Source organism: Misgurnus anguillicaudatus, chromosome 4 (assembly GCF_027580225.2).
Source record: "Misgurnus anguillicaudatus chromosome 4, ASM2758022v2, whole genome shotgun sequence".
Lineage (NCBI taxonomy): Eukaryota > Metazoa > Chordata > Actinopteri > Cypriniformes > Cobitidae > Misgurnus > Misgurnus anguillicaudatus.
Genome location: NC_073340.2, coordinates 14,550,414 through 14,575,092, shown reverse-complemented (window position 1 = coordinate 14,575,092; position 24,679 = coordinate 14,550,414). Strand labels below are relative to the sequence as shown.

The 24,679-nt window shown below is 37.8% G+C and overlaps 1 protein-coding gene across 6 annotated transcripts in view; it reads right to left on the bottom strand.

Moving 5' to 3' along the window:
• ccser2b (coiled-coil serine-rich protein 2b) overlaps positions 1 to 24,679 on the bottom strand; it is an 89,175-nt gene that overhangs the window by 10,097 nt on the left and 54,399 nt on the right. For 2 of the 6 annotated variants that reach the window (XM_055175731.2, XM_055175730.2), the window contains 5 exons: positions 22,803 to 22,947; positions 20,720 to 20,876; positions 12,505 to 12,585; positions 8,818 to 8,904; positions 5,222 to 5,323 (listed from right to left, as the gene is read on the bottom strand). In XM_055175731.2, the coding sequence (XP_055031706.2) occupies positions 5,222 to 5,323; positions 8,818 to 8,904; positions 12,505 to 12,585; positions 20,720 to 20,876; positions 22,803 to 22,947 (572 nt within the window). Of the gene's footprint in view, positions 1 to 1,322; positions 1,411 to 5,221; positions 5,324 to 8,817; positions 8,905 to 12,504; positions 12,586 to 20,719; positions 20,877 to 22,802; positions 22,948 to 24,679 lie in introns of all 6 variants that reach the window. The other 4 variants (XM_055175735.2, XM_055175734.2, XM_055175732.2 and 1 more) reach the window with 4 other exon arrangements.

Genomic DNA, 24,679 nt, shown 5'->3' with positions numbered 1-24,679 from the left:
GTTCACGTGGGTCTGGAGGTCTCACGGGGGGAATGAGATGTTTAGTGTGGCCTGGTAGATGCGAATTTGCCTCATTCGCGCAAATTATGCAAATTGTGAGTTGCCGCAAAAAAAATCTGAACTTTGGCGGAAAAACTCGCCGTGTTAACCAATCAGGAGCTTGCTCTAGTAGTGACATGAATACAGAAAGCGAGCTAAGTCGCAGAAGCCCCTCCCATGACGTGAAATTCCGCGTGAATGTCTCGAATGACTAGAATTTCATGCGTGAATGAAGCGTGTAAACTCAAAGGGACGGTTTCCCGGACAGGGACTAGCTTAAGCCAGGACTAGGCCTTCGTTTAATTATGAAATATAACTAGTTTTAACAAACATGCCTTACTAAAAACATTCCTTGTGTGCATTTTTAGGCAAAACAGAGGGCACTGATGTATTTTAAGATATGTCAGTCCAAGTTGTTTTCAACTTTCAACTTTTCAACATCAACTCTTACATTTATTTTAGTCTAGGACTAGCCTAACGCCTGTCCAGGAAACCGGCCCAAAATGTTCAAGCGTCCAACTATGCGCGAATAGCGTGTTTTTGTCGCCTCTACCGCGTCTGGTGTGAACCCACTGTAACAGTTAACTTTCATTATGAAAGTGAAAAAAGTGAAATTGACAAGCATGCGGATTACAAGCCCGACTCTCTAACCACTAGGCTACAACTGCCCCTTATCAAAAAAATATTAACTGCTGAACATCTAACATGATAGTGAGTAAATGACAGAAGAATTTCTTTCCTTTTGGGTGCAGTATTCCTTATAATCAGAGGTACTCAACTTTGGCCCTCGAGATCCACATTCCTGCAGAGTTCTCATCAAACACAACAGAGCAAGGTAATAAAGGTCTTCAGAAATACCAAAAAAAATGGAAAATGGATCTTGAGGACCAGAGTTGAGAACCTCTGCTTTAAATGAATACTTCACCTATAGAAACACCAAGTTTTAGTTTAGTCAGCCTCATTCCATTCCATATGTACACAACTTACTTTCTTCAAGCTGAACACAAATAATCATTTAACAAAAATAAGCTGTCTTTCTAGGCTGATGCACACAAGTTTCTCATTTCTAAAGCTGGGGGAAGACAGGAGGCTGATGATATGGGAGACAATGTGTTTGGACTTTTAGACTCAATGAACTGGAAATGTACTGATTTAGCAGTAAAAGACGAGTGGACACGCGTGCATGATTCTGGTGGGCAAGAGGGAGAGGAAGGTGGACATGCAGCAAGCATTGGGGCTGGTGTGCAGGCTGATCTGGAGGTTGGTCATAGTTAAGGACTCACTTTGTCGTTGGTGGCGTGGTGCACATTGCGGCACACTTCCCTGCTGTGGGTGTTGGCAAGAAGAAAGGAGAGGGGCAAACAACATGCCCTGCATAGAGGAAAGAGAGAGACAGTCTGATCTACCATATATACACACACACAGATACGAAAAACACTCTCATCAGATGAGGTTGGCCAGAACATCACTTGTGTCTAAGAGTTGCTTACTGCTCAAAAAGAAATAAGGATTGCAATAACAATTCTAGGAAAAAAGCAAGCAAAATTGTTTTTCAATTTCTTGTATATGTGCACTGTACAGAAACATTGGTCTTACGTCAAAGTGAAAAACACATCTAAAAATTCTCCAGAGCCGGTTGCAGTGAAAAATGAGAGCACTTTAAATGTGTATACAGGTAGGCTACATATAGAAGAATATACAGGAGCTTCATGTGGTCATTTTGCCTACAGATCTTCTGGTTGCAGGTGCTTTGCTTTCCCCCAGTACATTACTTATTTTTACTACACTGATTTTATACTTTTACTAAAAGTGCATCAAAGTTAACTGATAAGATTTTTTGATAAGATATTGAAGTCACACGCGTTTTTCATTTCCCAGGTGCTGTTCAGCTGAAGTCCATACACAGATGTGCATAAGAGCGCAATGGAGAAGACAGCACAATTATTTTGACTGAAGTATGCATGGATATTAAATCTAGATATTAATCAATTGTATGTTTTAAGAACATTAACTGTAATGAGATTATTATAGAATTCCTGAAACTCATAAGAAATGAAGTTACAATCTACCTCATAAATCTACTTTATTCTATTTGGCCTTTACACATTTCTTTATGATTTTGTTTATCATTTACAGTGTATTGAACTGTCCTATTGATTCAAAACTAACAGCAAACTGCTTTGTTTGCTTCTTTATTTATTATACTCATCTTTTGCTTGCTAAGAGAGATGCTTATTGAGTTCAAGTTTTTAATGGTTACATACACAATTGTACATGGCACAACTTGGCTTCTGTTAGAAAAATGGTCAAAATATGAACCCCAGCTGGTACTTGGGCAGTAATCTTAAAAAAGACCTAATATGTACCATTAGGTACAGATATGCATATATTTGGTACCAATAGGTACCTTCGAAATACTAATATCAGGGTTTCCACGCCTTAGTTAACTGTAAATTCAAGGACCTTTCACGGACTTTCCAGGTCTATTACCCTCAAATTCAAGGACTAAATGTGGGGACACATTTCAAGTGAGAGCAAGGTTACATTATGTTACTTTTTAAGATACATTGTTAAAAACTCCTTTCGAGGGAGCTCGTGCTGCATCACTGCGGTGACACTTTGGGGACGCCTCCAATGGTAAGTGCGTATGAATGTGTATTTCAAATTCGACCAATGGTGAGGCTTAACAACAAAGACAGGGTGACGCAGGAGCCAGGGACTATATCGCTATTTAAAATATTGCCAAAGACGCCGTTACAGGGACGCAGGAAGTATAGCAACGGAGACGCAGCGTCTCGTTCCCTTCTCAGGGAACAACAGTCACATACGTAACCCGAGACATTTTCATGTGTCAAACACAACTATGCAAAAAAGCATTTTGGTATAAATCAACATTCGCATACAGAAGATATAAGCATTCAAAGCGAACAGTTTAGCACGTGTGCTTAAAAAGTCTAGAAATGTTATGATAATATTATACACTACACAGGAAATATGATTTTCCAGAAACCTCTTGCATAAAATAGATTCAAGCACTTTCAATGACCTGTATCTATGTATGAATATTTTCAAAAACTTCCCAGGCCTTGAATTTTTTAACCCAAATTCACAAACTTTCAAGGATTTCAAGGACCAGTGGGAACCCTGTAATGTGTCTTTGAGGTATGCACCAATATGTACAACTGAGGTAATAATATAACTTAGGTCTAGTCCTGGTTTAATCTAGACCAGGGTTCTCCAAATTTTTGTGAGCAAGGGCTACCACAATGGATAAAGCAAATCTGGAGGGCTACTTCTTTGATATAGTGTATTCAAAACTAAAATTTTACCTGTTGATTTTATTTTATTTTACTTGTTGATGTGTTTTATCGATGTTTAAATGTCAATATCCATAAAAGAAGAAAAGCTGAAATAAAAAATATGTAATAAATAAATGTATAAAACAAGTAGTTCCAATCCTTGATTCTGACACGGCTATTATATAAAAGCAATAAGGTACTCGAGGCAAGTGCTGCAAATGTTGGGGAAAAATCCTCAGGTGTAAAAGAGCAAATGGAAAACTTTTATCCTCATGAACTGGACGTATTAGTGCTTACAGCCTGACCCCGATTACCTGACTACGAACACACAAATTAAATGAATGTCACGCGGGCAGCACTGCTCGGCTCTGGGCGGTTTAGTCGCAGCCACAGAAACATTTTTGCCTTGTTTTTGATCTGAACTCTTTCCGCTGCTGGGTCTGTGTGAACAATAACCTCTACCCTCACTTCATCTCCCTCTTTTGCCACTTTTATTTCGTTCTTCAGGTAAGGTTGGACGTGGGGCTGTAAATCTCAGAAACAGCAATTTTCTTTTTCCTGTTATACTGTACATCTCCTCACCAGTCTCATCGCGTACCTGCTTTCAAATGTGAAAAGACTGTGAATAAATTCAATCACAAAAGTAGCCAACAACCTATGCGTTTGTGATTAACCGTGAGGTCGGCCTGCACTCTCTCTGGCGGCAACCTCCATGCTCATTTCTCCCATTCCTTTGGGGGCTTCAGCAAAAACTTATACTTACAAATTGAGTCCGCCCCACAAGTTTGTAAAAAATTAGAGGACATAATTGAGTGTCTTTTGAAGAATAGTCTCAATTATATTTGGCCCCCAAAAATCGGTTTATTACTGAAAAGTGTGAAAGTGAAGATGCCAATTTTATTTTATTTTTTTTCTATTTTCCCCTCATAATGACGCTGTATTACCTAGACTCCAAACTAACTTTCTTCAGAACCACTCGAAACACCACATCAGCCACCACCCTAAAGTCAAAACTAAACTATTCCCATTTTAGAGATAAATGCTTTGAAAAATAATGTTTTACAAGAGGTGCGATAGCAGGAATAAATGCCTTCATCAGCTTGGTGTTACAGTGTAGGTCAACTAGTGTCATAAGACAACAAATTAATTGAATGAATCTGTTAACATGTTTATACATCTGTTTTAAATGGATAGTTCACCCAAAAAGGAAATTGTGGCGCATCCAAAACACTGACAAAACATTGAGAAATTTCTTTTAAAGCTGCTTTGAAACCATATCTATCTATCCGTTTGACAATAATTATAATAATTGTTTGCATTTTTATTTGATGATGCTAGTGGTGAAATAAATCGCCTCACTTTTAAAATGTCTAGAGCAGTGGTTTTCAAACTGGGGGCCGGGGCCCCCAGGGGGGCCGCGAGATGGTGCCAGGGGGGCCCCAGTTTTATGACATTTTATGAAATACATTAATTTATCATGAATTCTGTGTAATTAAACCTAAAAAATAAGGTTACTAACCAAAAGCACTACTTTTTTGTAAAATTTAATGTTTTTTTATTAAAATGTTGAGTTTTAGAACAGTTTTTTGTCACAAATTTTCTTTTGGGGGCCGCGAAGGAATGCACCGTACACAAGGGGGGCCGCACGCTGATAAAGTTTGGGAACCACTGATCTAGAGGGATGAATAATGCAATTGGTGAAAACGGTGACCAACACGTGCCCTAAAGCTTCCCTATGCATGTATACTTAGCTCGATGGTGTTTTAAGCCCCCAATGGCTCCTTAGAGGCAGCTAACTCTACCCTCAACCTTAAACCTACCCATCCCCTCACTGCCTGGAAGGCGCCGTTGGGGGCTTTAAACACCAAACACCGTATACTTACATTATGTGATTTCCATGGGGTTTGAGTGCTCTTGTCCTGGAGCTCGACAGACCTGCTGTGACTCTCTGATTCCTGACGGCAGTGACATTTCACTGGAAAAGACTATAAAGAAGAAAAAGAACACAGACAAATTAAGTATTTCATTCTTGAACAAGGCTAAAGTCTACACTCAGACTAAAATGCTGTCTTAACTGAAAAAAACTTGCACTCACATATCTTAAAATATATCAGTGTCATTATTTTGTCTCAAGATTCACACCAGTAATGCATTTTGTAAGGTACTTTATGTTTAAAAAAAAAACTAACGCTTACTGTGCGTTCACACCAGACGCGGTAGAGGCGGCAAAAATGCGATATTCACATGTAGTAAGGACGCTTAAACATTTCGAGTTTACTCGCCGCACATGAAATTCTATTCATTCGAGACAGTCATGTGGAAATTCGCGTCATGAGAGGGGCTTCTGCGACTCCGCTCGCTTCCGGTAATCGCGTCACTACTAGATCAAGCTCATGATTGGTTAACACGGCGCGTTTTTTTTCCCGCCAAAGTTCCGAATTTTCAACTTGCACGCTTCCCGCGGATGATGCCTATTTGCATCTTTGCATTGACTTAACATGTCCCTGGCTATCTGCTTATTGTGTCGTAAGGAATACAATTTCCTTCGCTCATTTCATACAGACAACAATCTCAACCGCCGTTTACGAGCACTATTTATTCATATAATACATTTAAGCTATATAAACTTGCAGTGTACACTACATTCTCGAGGTCACTGTGTCCCAGACAACAATACTTTAACGATTTATAAAAGATGAATTACTTTCTGGCCATCTGGGATTTCTGTATGAAGATAAAAGTTAGAATTGTGATTTTTCTGAATTTTACAGCACACCGTGGGTGTATACACACTGTAAAACCTAGAGAAAAAATGGGTTGTAGTAACTAAAAAAAGGTTAAAAAGTTCACTCTTTAATTTTTTGCGTCATCTGAAAAAAATGTCATCTTAAATTTACAGAGCTTATCTACTTTGATTTGTCACTGTACTCAAACAGCGGTCCTGCATGGTGTCATGAATCTACCTATGCAGGTGCTCCAGCTTCATCTGGGGGTGAACTTTTAGCATTTTTGATTTATTTCACCTCGTATGATTTATATGGAGGACAGTTTGCAGATTTTAAACATCTTGACTGTATTTTGACATTATTTCAATAATAGAATATCTTTTTTCTTTTAAAAAATTGCTGTGGGATCGCCTCTGAAAACATTTAAGGTGAAATGCAAGTTGCAGCTGTGATGACCGCACTTTTCAACGTTATGTCAAGTCTTTTGGCGTGATAATCTAATGAGTAATGAGCAATGTTTTTAACACAATATTTTATGCATCAAATGTTTAAGTGCTTAAATGTATTAATTATGCATCTCATGAAGCAACTGGAAGTTGTGGCTTGTGATGTCAGACTTTACAAGCGAATTCCCTTTCTTATAGCAGCCCTGCATTGCAGTAATAAGACTTGAATGAACTCAATTGTCTCCATCATAAAAACACCCTCAATTTTCCTTATGTAAAACAAATTTGTGAAAGTACAAATTTATATATGAAAACCAAGAACAGAAAACAACTGTGAAAAAACAATCTGCTTTTCTTACAGTATGCACTGGATGACTATAGCATAACTATTATAAACACACACATGAGGAATGAAAGACTGGGTTAGATTAAAGGACGTGTCAATGAAGAATAAATGCAGTGTATGTATACCCTATGGTTTTACAGAAAACTGGTTAGGGCTGCAGCTATCGATTCTTTTTGTAATCGATTAATCTAGCACTTAATCGATCGATTAATCGATTAATCTGATACATTTTTTGTGGTTTTTAAACACCAAAAAACAAATGTTGCATAATGAAAATTATGTGACTGTAAAATGATCAAGCACTTGGCTTTTATTTCTAAAAATAACCAAGAGGTATTGATTCAAACTCCAACATTTTTCTCCAAAACTAAGCCTATTTATTGCAGTTTTACCCATTTAGTGTTATACTGTAAGTGCCAGTGCCAACAATTAAGCAATTTAATTTATGTATATGCACAACAGGTTTCATGACCTGACATCAAAGTAAATATCTGTTTTATTTAGATTTCTACACCTGCAGCATTTACCGCTAGGCTACTAACAAATAATATATATTATTTTTGGGGTGAGCCTATTTGCTATGGTAGCCTAGCAACCTGTGTGTGCATGTGTGTGTGTTTGTGTGTACACGCATGCTGTGCATAAGGAAGAGTGACGCCCCAGTCAGACCAGTTGCTTCATTGCAGTTGGGTATAAGGCAGAAATACATACATTTATTTTCAATAGAAAGCTGCATTTGGCTTGCATCACTTGCATTGTGGTGCATTTAAGGTGAAGCATCCGTGAAAAACACGTCACAACATCATGTCCCGTTGTATACAGTGAATGCATGCTGAAATTATTGTTGCGTGGCTACATAAAAGTTTAAGCATATGTGATGCATTGCCGTGATTGGTCTTACTGGCGCGTGAGAGAGACGAGGGTGCATGCGTGTGTTTGTGAAGGAGTCATTTTTTAGGCTATACTCTCTAAAATCAAAGCTAAACATCATATCTAGTCAAACCAAATCATGACATCGCTAGAAATACAGTATGAGTTTAAAATCAGCGAATATATAGGCTTAGGCTACGTTACCTTGTTTTAGCGACGCTTGGTGAAACAGCAGTGGATGTTTTTGGTTCAGATGCTGAATGTAATGTAATAAGAATGTAATGATCCCAAACTACTTTAGACATTTTCTGCCGCTTATGGACATCTTTACTCTCGCCATCACGCCAAATAAAGTAAAAATTTATCATGCGCTATAGTGTGCTTCCTGAACATTGAACAACGGTCCGTGTGAATCAGATCCCTGCACATATAGTGCGCGTCATAGGAATTAAACGAGGCTTCGAGGCAGAATTTTTTGCCTCGAGGAATTTATTATCGAGTTACTCGAGTAACTCGATGAATCGTTTCAGCCCTAAAGATGGGCCTTTCTGATTCACGTTCTATAGTGCTAAAGGCCCATCTAATGTTAGATTTTATTTAATGCTATGAGATGTCGCAATTAATGTACGCCTAACTATAATCAACTAATTTGATGAATTACAGGTAACTTCGGAGCATTTTTCAGGGCATCTCATAGAAGTTTTTCTATACAGTACATATCCCACTAATATACACCTACAGTTGGCATTACTACATATATTAGACAGAACTATAAGTTTAATAAAGACCACATGCTACAGCAGTTTTTAGACCAGGATCCTTTTTAAATAATGATTACTTTGAATCCACGAATACATAGCAATATACTCATAACTCTAAAAATCACCTCAAGAACTTTTTTAATCTTGACATAACATCTGCATAATGAATAGACTCACATAAAAAATGAAATTAGGTTAAGGGCCAAAAACCTTGTTGATGTGGTTGATTTGATTTAAAGCATATATGAACATCCCTTAATGAAAGTTAAGGACCAGGCATGTACAAAGACTTATCGATATTAAGCAAACATAAAAGGCAAAAACACAAACCACCTGCTGTGAAAGTTCAGTGATAATCTTCTCCTTGTTTCTGAGCTCAGTTTTCAGTTCCTGCAGCTCTATCAGGAGCAGCGCTACCTAAAGAATAACACAAGACATAAGAAAATATTTTTTTATTAATTTATTATGGCTTTTGTTTGCACAATGTAGACTTTAGATCTGATTAGATATCAAGTGTACAAGTTGAAACTATTAATGTTTCCTTTGTTTATTTTTCTCGACAAAAGCAATTCTCAATTAAATATTCAGAGATGGTAGACAAAGTAAGATGAAATGGACAGTTGCACCTAATTATGTTGTGCGAGTTGCATTTTTATGCTTTTTAAGTGTCACTTTATGAGCTAAGTGTTGTTCCAAAGCTTCTAAAATGTAATGCGAGTCTCCTTCAGATGAGAAGTGCTACAGTATATTCATGACGCACAAACTTATCTATAGTACTGTAGACTGTTCTAAAATAGTCCAGGTATTTAAGTTAATGTGCTGCCTTAGAAGGCAGCTGTGACTGTGAGGCAGAATAATGGTTCACTTTAAAGACTATGGCACAAACATTTTTCTGATGTTCTGAGAGCAAAAAATAAAAGAAAGCCGACAAAGAAGGCTGCAGGGTTAATTATATACACAAGCCAAAAGTAAAAATCTGTAAAATATGTGAGAAATATAAAACCCTGAGAATAGGGCTGTAAACAAGTATACATACATTTACAAAAATCTGAATATGGTTAGACATCAATTATGCTTAATCATTAAGTGTATAATAATAAAGCAATTCCAGGGTTATGAATGTGACATCTTCAGTCAAAAATTACAATATCATTTCTCAGAGAATGTATGAACAATATATTGAACCATCATTGTTTATATTTTTCCAATACTCCTGTTGATAAGAGTCCAGACATCAGAAATTAAAGTTAGCAGGCTGGTTTTGGAGGTGTTTTGACACATTTTAGCTAGTCTTAACTGGTCAGGCTGGAAGACCAGCTGACCCACCAGCTTAAACCAACTTGACCAGGCTGGAAGCTTGCTGGTTGGCAGGTCTTACCTGGTTTAAGATGGAAGGTCTTCCAGCCTGGTAAAGCTGGTGGGTCTTTGGCATGGGAGATATAAAATGGGACATCCTGAATCTGTGGCGTAAAAGTATTTTCTTACACAAGAGTTTTATTACGTTTTGTGGTCAGTTGAACTGCTGTATAAATGTTGGCACTATAATAATTGTAGTGGCCAGCATGGCAATTTCCCTTTATATATATATATATATATATATATATATATATATATATATATAACCCTAACCCATAGTATTATCAGGAACCTATTAACAACTGATAATGTAACTACATTTCAACAGAACTGAAAATTGGCAATGTGACTGGAAATTGGACTTGAAGGACATGAAGTGTGCTCACCTGTCAAATCAAAATGTATCTCTCTTTCTTTCCTATTCTAAATTTTTTCAGTTTTTTCAGTAACTTTTTTCAACACATTTTCAGTTATTTTAGAAAATGTTTTAGATCTTTCAGTTAATCAAATGTGAAGTTATGGGGTCCAAGTCCTTCAAGTCCAAAAAAATGTGCATCTATTCTTCACAAGATAAATCCAAAAGGCTCCGCGATGACAAACAAAGGTCTTTTGAGGGTAATCCGTGTAGTGTTGTTGTAGAAATATCCACATTTAAAACGTATAAACGAAAATAACTCGCTTCCGGTAATGCCGCCATCTTAGTCGCGTCCGCTTTCAAGATGAGAGCGTACGCAGTTTATGGAGGTTTCTCTGCTGCTGCTCTGTGCCCCTGGCCTCCGAATTTGTCATACGTCACTAAGACAAGTGCGTACACTACGCTAATACTCTCTCCTGAATACAGAGGAGTCTAAGAAGCTAGTTATTTTCGTTTATAAAGCTTTAAATATTGATTTTCTACAACACCAACGCGCAGATTACCCTCAGAAGACCTTTGTTTATCATCCTGAAGCTGTTTGGATTTCTTTGGGGAAGGATATATGCAATTTTTTTGGACTTGAAGGACGTGGACCCCGTAACTTTACTGTTTAGCAGCTGAAAGATCTAAAACATTTTCTAAAATAACTGAAAATGTGTTTGTCTGAAAAATGATGGACATATGCATCTCGGACGGCTTTGGGGTGAGAAAATCATGGGTTTAAAATCACTTTTGGCCGAAATATCACATTAAAAAAAATTTATCTTATCTAGATCTTTTTTTATCAGCTATGGAAATCAAGAACACATGTTTGTACTGTACAGTATGCCCCATATGCCTGTGTGCTAGAAATGTAAAGTAATATGTTATAAGTGTGGTAAATAGCAACAGCGTTTTTAGTTAATCCCCATACTTAAAACAGCGACAGCAGAGTGTAATGGCTAAACGAAGAGTAATGGTTTTGTAACAAAATATCAGGAAGCTTTTTGTTTCGATGCATAGAATGCAAATGAGTGGTGGTCTGGGATGCAATGAATTCAAAACTAAAATTTGATTAGACAGGAGGTGAATTCATACCCAGCCAACTGCCACAAGCAACCCCAAAGACTGACATAAAGGTGCCGATTTGAAAATTCCTCTTGGGACAGCGAAATAAAGCTAACTCTGGAAAATAATTTCACAAAGTACCAAGGTCAGCTAAACCGGTGACAACATGAGGCATGATATCTTCAGGATGCCAAAGAATGGCTGCCACTCCCAAACAACCTGCTGTCTATAGCTTCCCTAGTAGTGAAGGTATTTTGGTAGAAATCCAAAATGACTTCCAAAAGCTCATTGAAAACTGCCTCTGCCACTCGAAACATATGGCTGGGAAATGGGAATGGTCACAGGAGGATTGAACATATGGGCTTATGTATTTGCTCACAGGCAAAGCTCTGTAAGTCTATCTGCTTACTAAGTCTGATGTTACGCATGACATAACCATCAAACGCAAAAGCAAACAGTTGGTTTTGTGAACCTGTAAATGTGTGAACATGTAAAATGCCTAATGTAATAAATGATGTAATGTACTTTTACTTTACTTTACTTAACAGAGACCATGCACATCACATGTGCCATGCCAGATATAGATATGGAGCTAATTTGTATCTGCGGTCCCTTGGAGGCCAATGCCAATTATTTCAATACCCAGTGTGCTCAGTCACATGTGGACAACATTACATTTATATGTACAAAAACACATGTACATATAAATGTTTATTTAATTGCTTAATGCCATTCCAGCATCTATGGCTATATTCCTGATGAGAACAAGTTAATCTACATACAAGTTAATCCACACACGGGAAACGTGATCACATCGTATGCTTTTAGAAACATTTTTGTGTAAATCCCATGTAAATTTCTATGTACTGTATAAACTTATGGGGTCACATTATGTAACCTGTGGCTTTTCTGTAAGTAATGTATCAATATATTACAAATAAACTTTAACCTTTTTTTTTGATGACTTAAAACAAGACTGAAACGCAAGACTTTTGTTTGTTCTAATAACAAAATGATAAGAAGTTATATTGGATGACAACATGACGATGATGATATGAGGAAGTGTGCTGCAAAAGTCAATTCAACAGTGGCTCCAAATAAGTAAAAACTTTTTTGTACATAGAAAAAAAATCACACACTCTTGCTTCCAATTGCAAATTCCACTAGAAAAATGCAAACATTAACAGACAAAGACTTACCTTCTCTTCAGATAAAGATTGATCAGTTGATTCTGGAGTATGAACCTCTAAAATCTCTTCAATTGAACCGTCTGCCTCCATCTAAATCAAGAGACAAAAAACATACAAAATGATCAACACCCATCGTGTGAGGGGAATTTTTGAATTAACTTGTGATTCTGTGTTGATTTGGATTTGACTTTGTAAAAAATTCTGGTTATTGGAAAACATATGCAGACCAAAACATTGGCTGCATCCGAAATCTTTAGGCAGGAAGGCATCAAGGCACTTCACTTTAGTATTATTATATTATTACTTAATGCATCATTCAATTAGGAAGTCATTTTGAATACCTTCTTCTACTCAATATCTGGACAAGATTAAAAGATTAAGTTTGACATTGGAGTATTACTTAATGCATTATTATATGATTTACAAAATTGTGTAACTTTATGTACTTCACCCTAGACTATGCTTACAATATAGTTTGGAATGGATTACTACTTATTAAAATATTTAAATAAGAAAAAGATTTCAATAACTCCATGTAACTTCCAATATTCCCTCCAAAACTACTTGTGTGTGGGGGGGGGGGGTAAAAGTATTTCATGCATTCTGACTTAGTAACACAGTTTAACAGTTGGGTTCCTCATGCTACACATAGGTAATGTGTAAAAAAAAGCTGTTGGACATGTGACAGAGAATATTTTTGTGGGCCAGGGTTCTTACAAGTTTCGTTAAGTTTTTTCCGAACATGGGTACAGCTTACTTAGCATGGACAGACCTTATGTATCATTTATTTTATGGGCACCTTCCCCAGAAAGCACAACCACACGTCAATAATTGAGAAAGCTAGAACCAAGGACGCTAGAAGTCACTTCATGTAACAACTTTTATCTTTTTATATTAAGTCTCAACAATGGCACAAAAGAAGAAGTGTTGATATAAGAAGTAAGCCAGTATTATGGAAAAATGGATAAAGTTTGTTTATCCGGGGTAGCAGCTGAGTTTTGCGTGTGTGTTTGTTTAACGCTGGATTTCATTGAAAAGTCCAAACCGGGTCATGAGCTGCATGCGGTAAGTAAGACTTCTGTGTTATGTTGGACATCGGAGTGTAAGTGCATATAATGTAAATGACACGAACATGTAGTGAATCATAAGTTATCCAGTGTTGCTTGCTCGTGACTCGCTCCTCCTGCGGCACGCCCCAAAGGGGGTCGGGTTCTTACGTAAACATTTGCTAGAGCTGATCTGTCTTTTATAAATCTGATAAAACTAAAGACTCTTCGGAGATATGAAGGATGTAATATTACTCAATAGGTACTCAAGATTAACATGAGATAAGCAGAAACAACTGCCATGCTTTTGTTATTCTTTGCTTTTCTGCGTGTTCTTTGTATCTATTTCATGTAAAGCTGCTTTGGAACAATGAAGAATTGTAAAAATGCACTATGTAAATAAAACTGAATTAAAATTGTCATTTGAAATTAAATTTACCAACTCATTTACAAAGAGCAAAGAATCCATGCATTTTTAGCAGCCATATCACCCTGTAGCCCAAGACAGCTTGCTCACTGAAGCTAAGCAGGGCTGAGCCTGGTCAGTACTTGGATGGGAGACCTCCTGGGAAAACCAGGTTGCTGCTGGTGGTGTTACAGTAGTGAGACCAGCAGGGGGTGCTCATCTGGTGGTCTGTGTGGGTCCTAACACCCCAGTATAGTGATGGGGACACTATACTGTCAAATAAAGCACCATCCTTTGGATGAGACGTTAAACCAAGGTTTAACTCTCTGTGGTCATTAAAAATCCCAGGATGTCCTTCGAAAAAGAGTAGGGGTGTGCCCCGGCATCCTGGCCAAACATGCCCATTGGCCTACTAATCATCTCTCATACTAATTGGCTATCTCACTCGGTCTCCTCTCCACTAATAAGCTGGTGTGAGTTGGGCGTTCCGGCGCAATATGGCTGCCGTCACATCATCCAGGTGAATGCTGCACATTGGTGGTGGTTGAGGAGATTCCCCCGTTCATACTGTATGTAAAGCACTTTGAGTACTGAGAAAAGCGCTATATAAATGTAAGGAATTATTATTATTATTATTATTTTAACATCATGGCAATCTATATCTTGCTTCAAATAAGCTACATTTTTAAAATGTTTGTTCAATAATCACAGACTCTCAGACAGACAATAATGGTATCTGTAAAATATTTTGAAACGTTTTCTTTTTGAGATTTCTATCTCTTTATAACATCACACACTAAAAACTATAAAGTTTAGTGTGCATGGGCGCAATGATAAAAAGAAATGGACCAATAGGAGAATTTTCCCATCATCTACTCTGATCTCTCTATCATCTCACCATTTCACTCATCCTTTTATCCCATCAAAAGCCTGTAAAGCCTGAAGTGTGACTGTGGGAGTCTTAACGCTCCTCTGAGCTCTTGAATATCTCCCTCCCATCAAAAATCTACACTGAGCTAAGATGAATAGAAAATTACCTATATTTCAGAATTAAACACAACATTTATTATAAAAACACAAGTGCATCTCTCTGCATGTGTCATTTTGGAATTAGCAATAGATGCTTTAGATGAGATGCACAAATTATTCCTAGTCACAAAAGCATTTCTTCCTCCTCTTAGTTTTTTAGTTTACAAATTGTATCATCTAAATAGGGAATCGACATGGCGTGAGCGCAACTGGCTTTTAACCCTCAAACGCTCCTCGTTTTCTGTTTACACTTCTGGCCCTTGGGGTCTATATGACCCCAAAATTGAAAGCATAATTGTAAGAAAAATATACATTTTCAATAATACAAATAATATATCATTTTTTTGTTTACTTCTCATCTATACAATAAAGCTGTGTTTTGAGAGATTTGAAGTAGTTTTGTACCTGTTTACCACTGAAATCCTCAACTACACAATTTGCTTTCCTGAAAAATATCAAATTTTTATGAAAATTCACATAAATTATTATCTAAATTTGATTTAAATTGTTTTTAGATATTAATATAGGTGTGGGGTGTTGAATTCAGGCATCGGTTTTAAGAAAAAAACATAAGAGAATTACAGTGTAGGAATTAAATCATTTAGACCGGCAGATTCCCATAGAGACCCATTCATTTTCCTGGATATGGACAACTGCTCAAATCATTACTTTTGTGATACATTTTGTAAATTTATGTTTATATAAACATTAGAAAGGATATTAAAAATAAATATTATGTCAAATAGTATTTTTTTTATAGTTTTTTATGCATTTTGAAATGTCTGTTTTTACAAAATGCCATAGAAATTTGACTGAGTGTAAGTGTGTGTGTCTGTGTGTGTGTGTGCGTGTGCACGCATGTGTGTGCGCGCACGTGTGTGTGTGTGTGTGTGTGTGTGTGTGAGAGAGAGAGAGAGAGAGAATGAGGGAGAGAGAGAGAGAGAGAGAGCCAAGCATGTGTGCTTGAGAGAATGTGTGTGAGAGGCAGAGGGAGAGAGCATGTGAGTGTGTCTGTGTGTGTGTGTTTGTGTGTGTGTGAGAGAGAGAGTGTACATGTTCGTGCATTAGGTTACACCCCTTTGTATCCTTTTTCTACATTTGTGACTGATTTTATTTGCCAAATTTTATAAAAATGCTCTCTGTGGTAGTCATGCGTGTGTGCGTTTGTCTGCGTGTGTTTGTATGTGTTTGTGTGTGCGTGTGTGGGTTTCTATGTGTGTGTGTGGGTTTGTGTGTGTGTGTGTGTGTGTGTGTGTGTACGCGCATGTGTGTGTGTGTGTGTGTGTGTGTGTGAGAGAGAGAGAGAGAATGTGTGAGAGAGTGTGCATGAGAAGGAGAGAGAAAGAGCATGTGTGTGTGTGTGTGTGTGTGTGTGTGTGTGTGTGTGTGTGTGTGTGTGTGCGTGCGTGCGTGCATGCGTGTGTGAGCGTGTTTGTGAGTGTACATGTGTGTGCATTGTCACACCCCTTTGTGTGTTATTTTCTGCATTTGTGACTGATTTTATTTGCCAAATTCCACACAAATGCTCTCTGTGGCAGTCACACCTGTGTGTGTTTGTGTGTGTGTGTATTTGTGTGTGTTTGTGTGAGCATGTGTTTTTTGCATTACATTTGTGCACAAGTACCAGGCCTTCATTTCTGTGTCAAAATTTTCAGATTTATGCTGGATTTATTGATATTTATTTTTTGACAAATGGAAAAAAAGTACATTTTTTTGCATTTCCCATTCACTTTCAATTGGGGTCATATTGACCCCAAGGGACAGATTGATAAAAAAATGTTTTACATACCTTTAGAACAACTGAATCAAGCCCAGTTTTTTTGTGCATGTAAAGATAGATTATTTAGGAAAAGTCACAAAGTTTTACATCTCTGAGATGAAGGGAACCTTTTTTGTTAACCAATGAAATGTCGTTTGGGGTCATATTGACCCCAAGGACCGATTGAGGGTTAAATGGGATGGGAGACAAGACTCTTATTCAGGGTTCCCACACTTTAGTTAACTTCAAATTCAAGGTCCTTTCAAGGACTTTCCAGGTCCAATACCCTCAAATTCAAGGACTAAATGTGGGGACAAATTTGAGGTGAGAGCAAGGTTACATCGTATTTCCTTTTAAGATACATTGTTACAGTTCCCTTTTGAGGGAACTCGCGCAGCGTCACTGCGGTGACACTTTGGGGACGCCTCCAGGGGTAAGTTTGTCTGAATGTGCATATCAAATTCAACCAATGGTGAGATTTAACGACAAAGACAGGGTGACGCAGGAGCCAGGAGGTATATCACTATCTGAAATATTGCCAAAGACGGCGTTACAGGGACGCCGGAAGTATGGCAAGGGAGACGCAGTGTCTTGTTCCCTTCTCAGGGAACAACAGTTACATACATAACCCGAGACATTTTCATGTGTCAAACACAACTATGCAAAAAAGCATTTTGGTATGAATCAACATTTCGCATACAGAAGATATAAGCATATAAAGCAAATTGTTTAGCACGTGTGCTTACATTTTTTTTTAATGATATTATCCTACACTACACAGGGAATAATATGGATTTTTTTCCAGAAAACCTCTTGCATAAAATAGATTCAATCACTTTCAATGACCTGTATTTATGTATGAATATTTTCAAAAACTTCCTGGGGCCTTGAATTTTTCCCCCAGATTCACAAACTTTCAAGGATTTCAAGAACCCGTGAGAACCCTGCTTATTGGTTTATTGCAAGTTATGCCCAAAACACACCTATTAGTCATTAGGAGAATAGTAACAACCCTTTTAGACTGTGCGCACAAACCATTTTTCCCGTCGTTAAATTAGCAAAAGTGGATTCGGACACGCCCTTTAAGACTGTGCCCATGGAGTGGTAACCCTGAAATAATCGGAATAATTAAAACTCGTGTGTTGAATTATTCAAAAATAATTATTTTAAAAGAATTCAATGACATGTCATCAATTATACCTTATGTTCTTCAGCAGCACCAATATTTATTTTGGCTCTTTTGCATTTTAGTGGACTTTTTAAAACAGAGCAAATGTTAGGGGGTCACTGGGATTTTAAGGGAGCTCAGCCCTCCAATGAGTGTATAATAAAAATAATAATACATAAAATAAAAAATATTTTGAATACAGTGTTAGGTTAGGCCTATATACGAACAGTGGCAGAGCTAGAATTAGATGGGGTGGCCAAGGCTACTTTACAGGGTCATTAGTTCATAAAAAGCATGAATGAATCTCATTATTGCTGTTTACTTCATATTACCACACATTAGATAAATAATCCTATACTGAAATGACTGCATGCATTACTGGCACAGATGTAAACAATGCAATGTTTAAAACTTTTCTATTTCTCACATCTGATTTACTGTTTGTTAATGAAACAAAAGACATCATGTTAACTGTAGTAACTTTCGTAAAAGTTTTTTTATGAAATCTAAACTCCACGCTAAACCTTAAACTTAACACTAAGGATTTTTGGGAAAAACTAATTTAGCTTATTTAAAATAAATATGGATTCATCTTGGTTACAAAATTACAGTAAGCCAGTAATAGCAGTGAGTGATTTTCACTTCTTCTTTTCTTATTTAGCTTCTGTAACTTTAATGGCAGAGACTTCAAGAAGTAAATACTATAAGACCGAATGCAATATTTACCTTCGGCTAAGATAATCAATTGTTTACTATGATTCTCACTAAGACAGCTATTTTGACAGCTATTATGTGTATTTGTCCATAAACCAAAAAAGAAAACGTGAACATGACCTCATTTAGCTCTGTGCAAGCCGCGCACACGATGTGCATCGTGTTTTCAAGTTTACGTCGGCAGTCCAGTCCAACACAGAACTCATCATCATCATACAGTAAAAAGATCACTTCAAGAATAAAAACCTGGCATTGAGTCTTGTTGTAAAACAGTATAAAGAGAAAAAGAAAGCCAAATCTATAAGTATAGATTTTATACAGTCCATAGAAACAAAATGCACCCTCTTCCAACCTATGATAAAATCATTGTGTACAATTTGCAACGTATCTTAATATTTTCTAAATATTTGTTTTTAATATTGTGCTGTGCTGCCACACATTGAAATAAACATATCAATTAATGGGAAATGAAGGGTGTATACGTAGCGCATTAAATTTGGAAATATGGACCCCCCTCTAGCTCCGTCACCTTATGGGAGTAATACACTGTATTGCATAAATGGGCTGAACAAGTCGCGGACTAAAAGGGAAGAGCCGAAGTTTGTCCTGCTACTGTTTTCTTATGAAATTTTAGAGGACTGAAGCGATCACAAATCTGTGCACATTTTATGGAGCTAACATAGCAACATTTTTCGGGGGATAAAGAAGAATTTTGGGGGGATAAAGCCCCCTCTAAAAATGGCCTAACGACACCAATGATGGGATAAGAGACAGTATTTTATCATTTTATTTAATTTCAATTTTTATCAAATGTACTTTGTAACAACCTTAACAAGTTTATTTGTGAACAGTTTGGAACTTAATGTTTTTGTTGGAACACATAAATAAATGTGTCTTTTACAAAAACGTTATTGATTTTAACAGGTTCTTGCCATCTTGTTTAATTCTTCAAGAACACGACAGAAAACCAACAAATGCTTACTTAATAACACCATTACCATGTCTCACATCCATCCACAAGTGCCGTCAAAAAAGACAATAGTCCTAAAAGGTGTTTTTCATTCTCGCCGTATACACTTACTGTAATCACTGATATTGATATTTCGACAGCAAAGAAGAATAAATGTTTTCATTTTTTTTGCCGTTGTTTATTTGTTAGTCTTGCGTGAAAATTGCATCTCTCAATGTGACGCACAAAGCAGCAGTCATTCTGGAGAAGCAAGTCGATATTATTTGTGCTATTCAGAAAAGTGATGGAAAACGTGCGAGCAGTGAAGGAAAGACACAACTCGCCCGAGCTTCATAAATCAAAAGGGCCGCATTACACTAGAAGAGAGTGATTTTGTAGCAAAATTGAAAACCTGTTGAGGTCTCGAGCAAAGTCAACTGCCGTTGACAGATAAATGTGAAGAAAATGAAAAGTAGACAATCAAATAAATTAGGAAAACACTGCAACACACCAAGAAAAGTTTTTATACAAACTAAACTGGTAAAGTTTACTTGCCTCCACTTTAAATGTTCAACAAAGTTTGTGCGAAAATGTGAGCTAAACAATAACTAATGGTTAAGTTTTTAATCGAAGACATTGTTTTTTCATTTGTGCCACTGATCTCAAGCACAACTGGCCTCATTCCTCGTACCAAATGACTGCCAAGCTGTCTGGTCCAGATGAAGTCGGCAAAAGTCGCTTAACAGAGCTACACCACCTACAGGGATTAGACTAGTCCTAGACTAAAATACATGTAAGAGCTGTCCAAACTGAAAACAACTTGCACTGACATATCTTAAAATACATCAGTGCCCTTTGTTTCGCCTCAAAATGAACACATGTAAAGTTTTTAGTAAGGCATGTTTCTTAAGATCTAGCCCTGGTTTAAGCTAATCTGTCTGGGAAACCACCTCACAAAGTTCTTATTAGTACCTCAGAGGTACAAACCTTATTAGTATCTTAAAGGTCATCTTGGTACCAAATGTATTCATATATGTACCTAAATGGTACAGTTCCATTTGTTGACCATCTTTCTGACAGTGTATTAATATTAAGGCAACACAGACAACAGCCAAAAAAGGTTATACTTGCACAGCATGTGTATGGGTCTAACCTGAAGCAGTGTCTTTAACTGAAGCAGCTGTACTTTGACAGAGGAGCAGTCCTGAGCCATGTGGGTCAGCGTCAACTCATCCAGCGTCGCATGGTCCGACCCCGACCTCTCCAAGCCCTCTCCCTGACACCCGTCAAACGACTGCAAAATGTCACTTCTGCAGGCCAGGCAGAGAGAAAGAGATCAGAAAACATCTACCAGGTCAGCCAGAGGCCTCAACCTGTGAAATAAAGCTTTAGAAAGGTCAAAAAATGACGAGCTGTCTAAACAAAGCCATGTTTCACAGAGTCTCCCAGAGTCTGGCATGAGGGTCTGTTGAGGAGGTGCCTTTCTGAAGAACACAGACACAGTAGAAGTGTCAGGAGAGAGGTTGAGTTTATTGAAGTGAGAGAACAGGATGGCATATGAAGGCTAGCGTTCACCGAAGACGAATGTTGCCGGTTCAAGTCTCAAGGCTGGCAGGCAGCGACTGAGGTGCCCTTGAAGAAGAAGCAAGGAACCTGTCCCCCATTGCTCCCTAGGCATTGCAGTGATAGCTGCCCACTGTCCCGTGTGTGTGTGTTCATCACTCACTGAATGGGTTAAATGCAGAGTTCACATTCCAAGTTTGGGTTATCATACATTGGCAAATACGTCACTTTCAGGTACATTCCATCACCTTGAACAGAATTTTCACTTTTCCCTTAAATAAAGCAATGACTGCGTACGTAGCGTACATAGTTTCTGTGACTGAACACTAAGGTGACCAGATTTTTCCTTTCAAGTAGGAAAATGTCCTAATTCAATGGTTAAAATATCATTGACATCTTATTTGTTATTGTCTATGAATTTACAATCGGGAACAAAACCCTTTTGAATGTTTTTCTCTTTTTGTTGTTGTGGGTTTACGGAGAACCGAACACCAAAAACATGGGATTGTCCCCGGAAAACGTTATTGTACACACAGCTTGTCATGAGACTTGCAAGGTTTGTGATTGGTTGTTTGTTGCGAAGCATCAAATGTTTTACTTTTCCCTTAAAGGGGCACTCCACTTTTTTGAAAATAAACTCATTTTCCAGCTCCCCTAGAGTTAAACATTTGATTTTTTTACCGTTTTGGAATCCATTCAGCTGATCTTCGGGTCTGGCAGTACCACTTTTAGCATAGCTTAGCATAATCCATTGAATCTGATTAGACCGTTAGCATTGCGCTCAAAAATAACCAAAGAGTTTCCATATTTTTCCTATGTAAACTCTTTTGTAGTTACATCGTGTACTAAGACCGACAGAAAATTAAAAGTTGCGATTTTCTAGGCAGATATGGCTAGAACTATACTCTCGTTCTGGCGTAATAATCAAGGACTTTGCTGCTGTAACATGGCTGCAGGAGGCGCAATGATATTATGCAGTGCCTGAAAATAGTCCCCTGCTATTGAAAGTTACCAAGGGGACTACTTTCAGGCGCTGTGTACCTAGATTTTTCTGTTGGTCTTAGTACACAATGTAACTACAGAAGAGTCCAGTTTACATAGGAATAATATGGAAACTCTTTGGTTATTTTTGAGCGCAAAATGAGCATATTTTCAAAAAAAGTGGAGTGTCCCTTTAACACAATGCAACAATTCCTTAGGGCCGATTCACACCGGCTGCGTGGCGTATCTGTTGCGTGGCAGTTGCGTGGCGGCTGCGTCGCGTTTTCTGTGTCTGTACATACCAGAAGCGTGCCTGACGCGCTGCTGTTGCTATAGGCAACACCAAAGATGGATCGCTGCTTTTACAAAGTTGTCAATGTACATTTTAACCGGACACTGATATGCACTTTAGCTGACTTGCTGATAGTCATCACACAGGTCGTAAGCCTACGTGCAGTGCTGTTATCTGCAGGTAAACCATGGTATCACATGAAAATACTTGCATGCATCACATTAAAGTTGTTCATTTCATGCCTGATCAAATGATGTATGGTCCAAAAAGCTTGCATAATCAACGGTGCATGAAACGTAATGCCACACAATCTAAGAATATACTTTGTAGCATGACAAACACTGACATTATATTTGCAACAATCTGACCAAATGACATAATGCATAGATAAAAACGTTACCTGCTTTCACAGCTGAGCTGATTAAGTCTGGTCCAGCGCTGATGTTGTCTCCTCCTCTGGTTTGGATGGCCTACTTTCTCAGAGCCTTCATATGGTGACAACCCATCAGTGTCTGCCACAAGAATGTCAAGAACTTGTTTTTCACCTTTTAACCGAAGAAAATATCATTTGTGTTTGCCTTTGCAAAATTCATTGCTACTAGGGGGTTGTGGGTGTGGGTTGTGGTTATTTATGTGACTTTTTCTCTCATATTATAATCTGCCCTATAAAAATCATACATCGAATCACTTATGACACTTGCACACGTTTTTTCAACAAACAAGGTGGGATGAGTTACATGCTAAAGTACAATATGTGGGATTAGCCTTGCAGTTTGATACATAAATATCTGTATGAGAAAATAATTGCAAAACATGAACATTTTCACCCCTCTGGAGACAGAACAATTCTTGGGTCTCTATTCAGCATTTATATTTCTACATTAAGTGTAGAACGAATAAGACATTGGAACGAATAAAAGCTTATAACTCTGCGTGAAGTGTAAAACTCATCTCAAACCACAGAATGACATTAAATAGCTCATTCTCTCTCATAGCGAGACATCAGGAGATCGGTACGATGGTACTGATATGCAGCACTCTTATCTTCAGTAAAATTGAACAGCTACTCAGATGCACCGCGAGTCTAATAGCAAAATAAAATGAAAACCCTCAGACGTGCTAAGCATTACCATACTACACACAAACAGCAGCTCCATGCAGTAAAGAGACGAGAAACAACTGTGAACCACGCTCACTAAATGACATCTGGAAGCACAGCTCTGAGGACAAATCTAAATTACTCACTTTCCCGGCACACACATATTTAAAGCAGATTAACAGAAAAGAAAAAAATACGATTCAATGCAATGATGTATGGTAGCACTTTCTATGAAGCCTGCATTTATAATGCATTATAGCAGAATTAACATTATAATGCTTGCATAATGGCCTTGTCCAATCAATAAGTTTTAGCATTAGTTAACATTAACATTAGTCTCACAAAAACACTCAAATGTGACCAGGTCTATCAAAATCAATTTTTAGTGATTTGCTCTTTTTTTACACACAATCATCCCACATAATGTTAAGAACATCCTGTACAAATTTTTGCTTTAATACTGACTTAAAGGCAGGGTAGCTGATTTGATCCAAAAAACATTTTTAGTTATGCTGGTTGAAAGTCTCATTTAAAACATTTAAAGCCCTTTATTTTAAAGAGTGCAATGCTTTATAATCACAGGCTTAATAGAAAGTGTCAGTGTGTTTTGTTTTGTTTTATAAACTGTTATGTACATTCAGGGGCGTGGCACAAGGTCCCAGGCCCTATGCATAGGCAGTCCTGATGGGCCCTACATTTTTCCATTTTAGTTTTGTAATCTCTACATTAACAAACTGTATGATAACCAAACAAAACTTATAATAAAACTTGATTCAGTCATATTTTATTTTGACTTCATTTTGATATTGCCCTAAATACCCCAACTACCCTAAATGCCCCATCTGCCCCTACTACCCAATTCTGCCCCAAATGCCCTGACTGCCCCAAATGCCCCATTCTGCCACAAATGCCCAATTCTGCCCCAACTGCCCTAAATACCCAAACTGCCCCATCTGCCCAATTCTGCCCCAAATACCCCAACTACCCTAAATGCCCCAACTCACCCAATTCTGCCCCAAATGCCCCAACTGCCCAATTCTGCCCCAAATGCCTCATCTGCCCCATTCTGCCCCAACTGCCCAATTATGCCCCAAATGGCTCATCTGCCCCAAATGTCCCAACCGGCCTTTATTTGTCCGCGATGACCACGCCCACGGCCACTATCAGAGGCCCGGCGT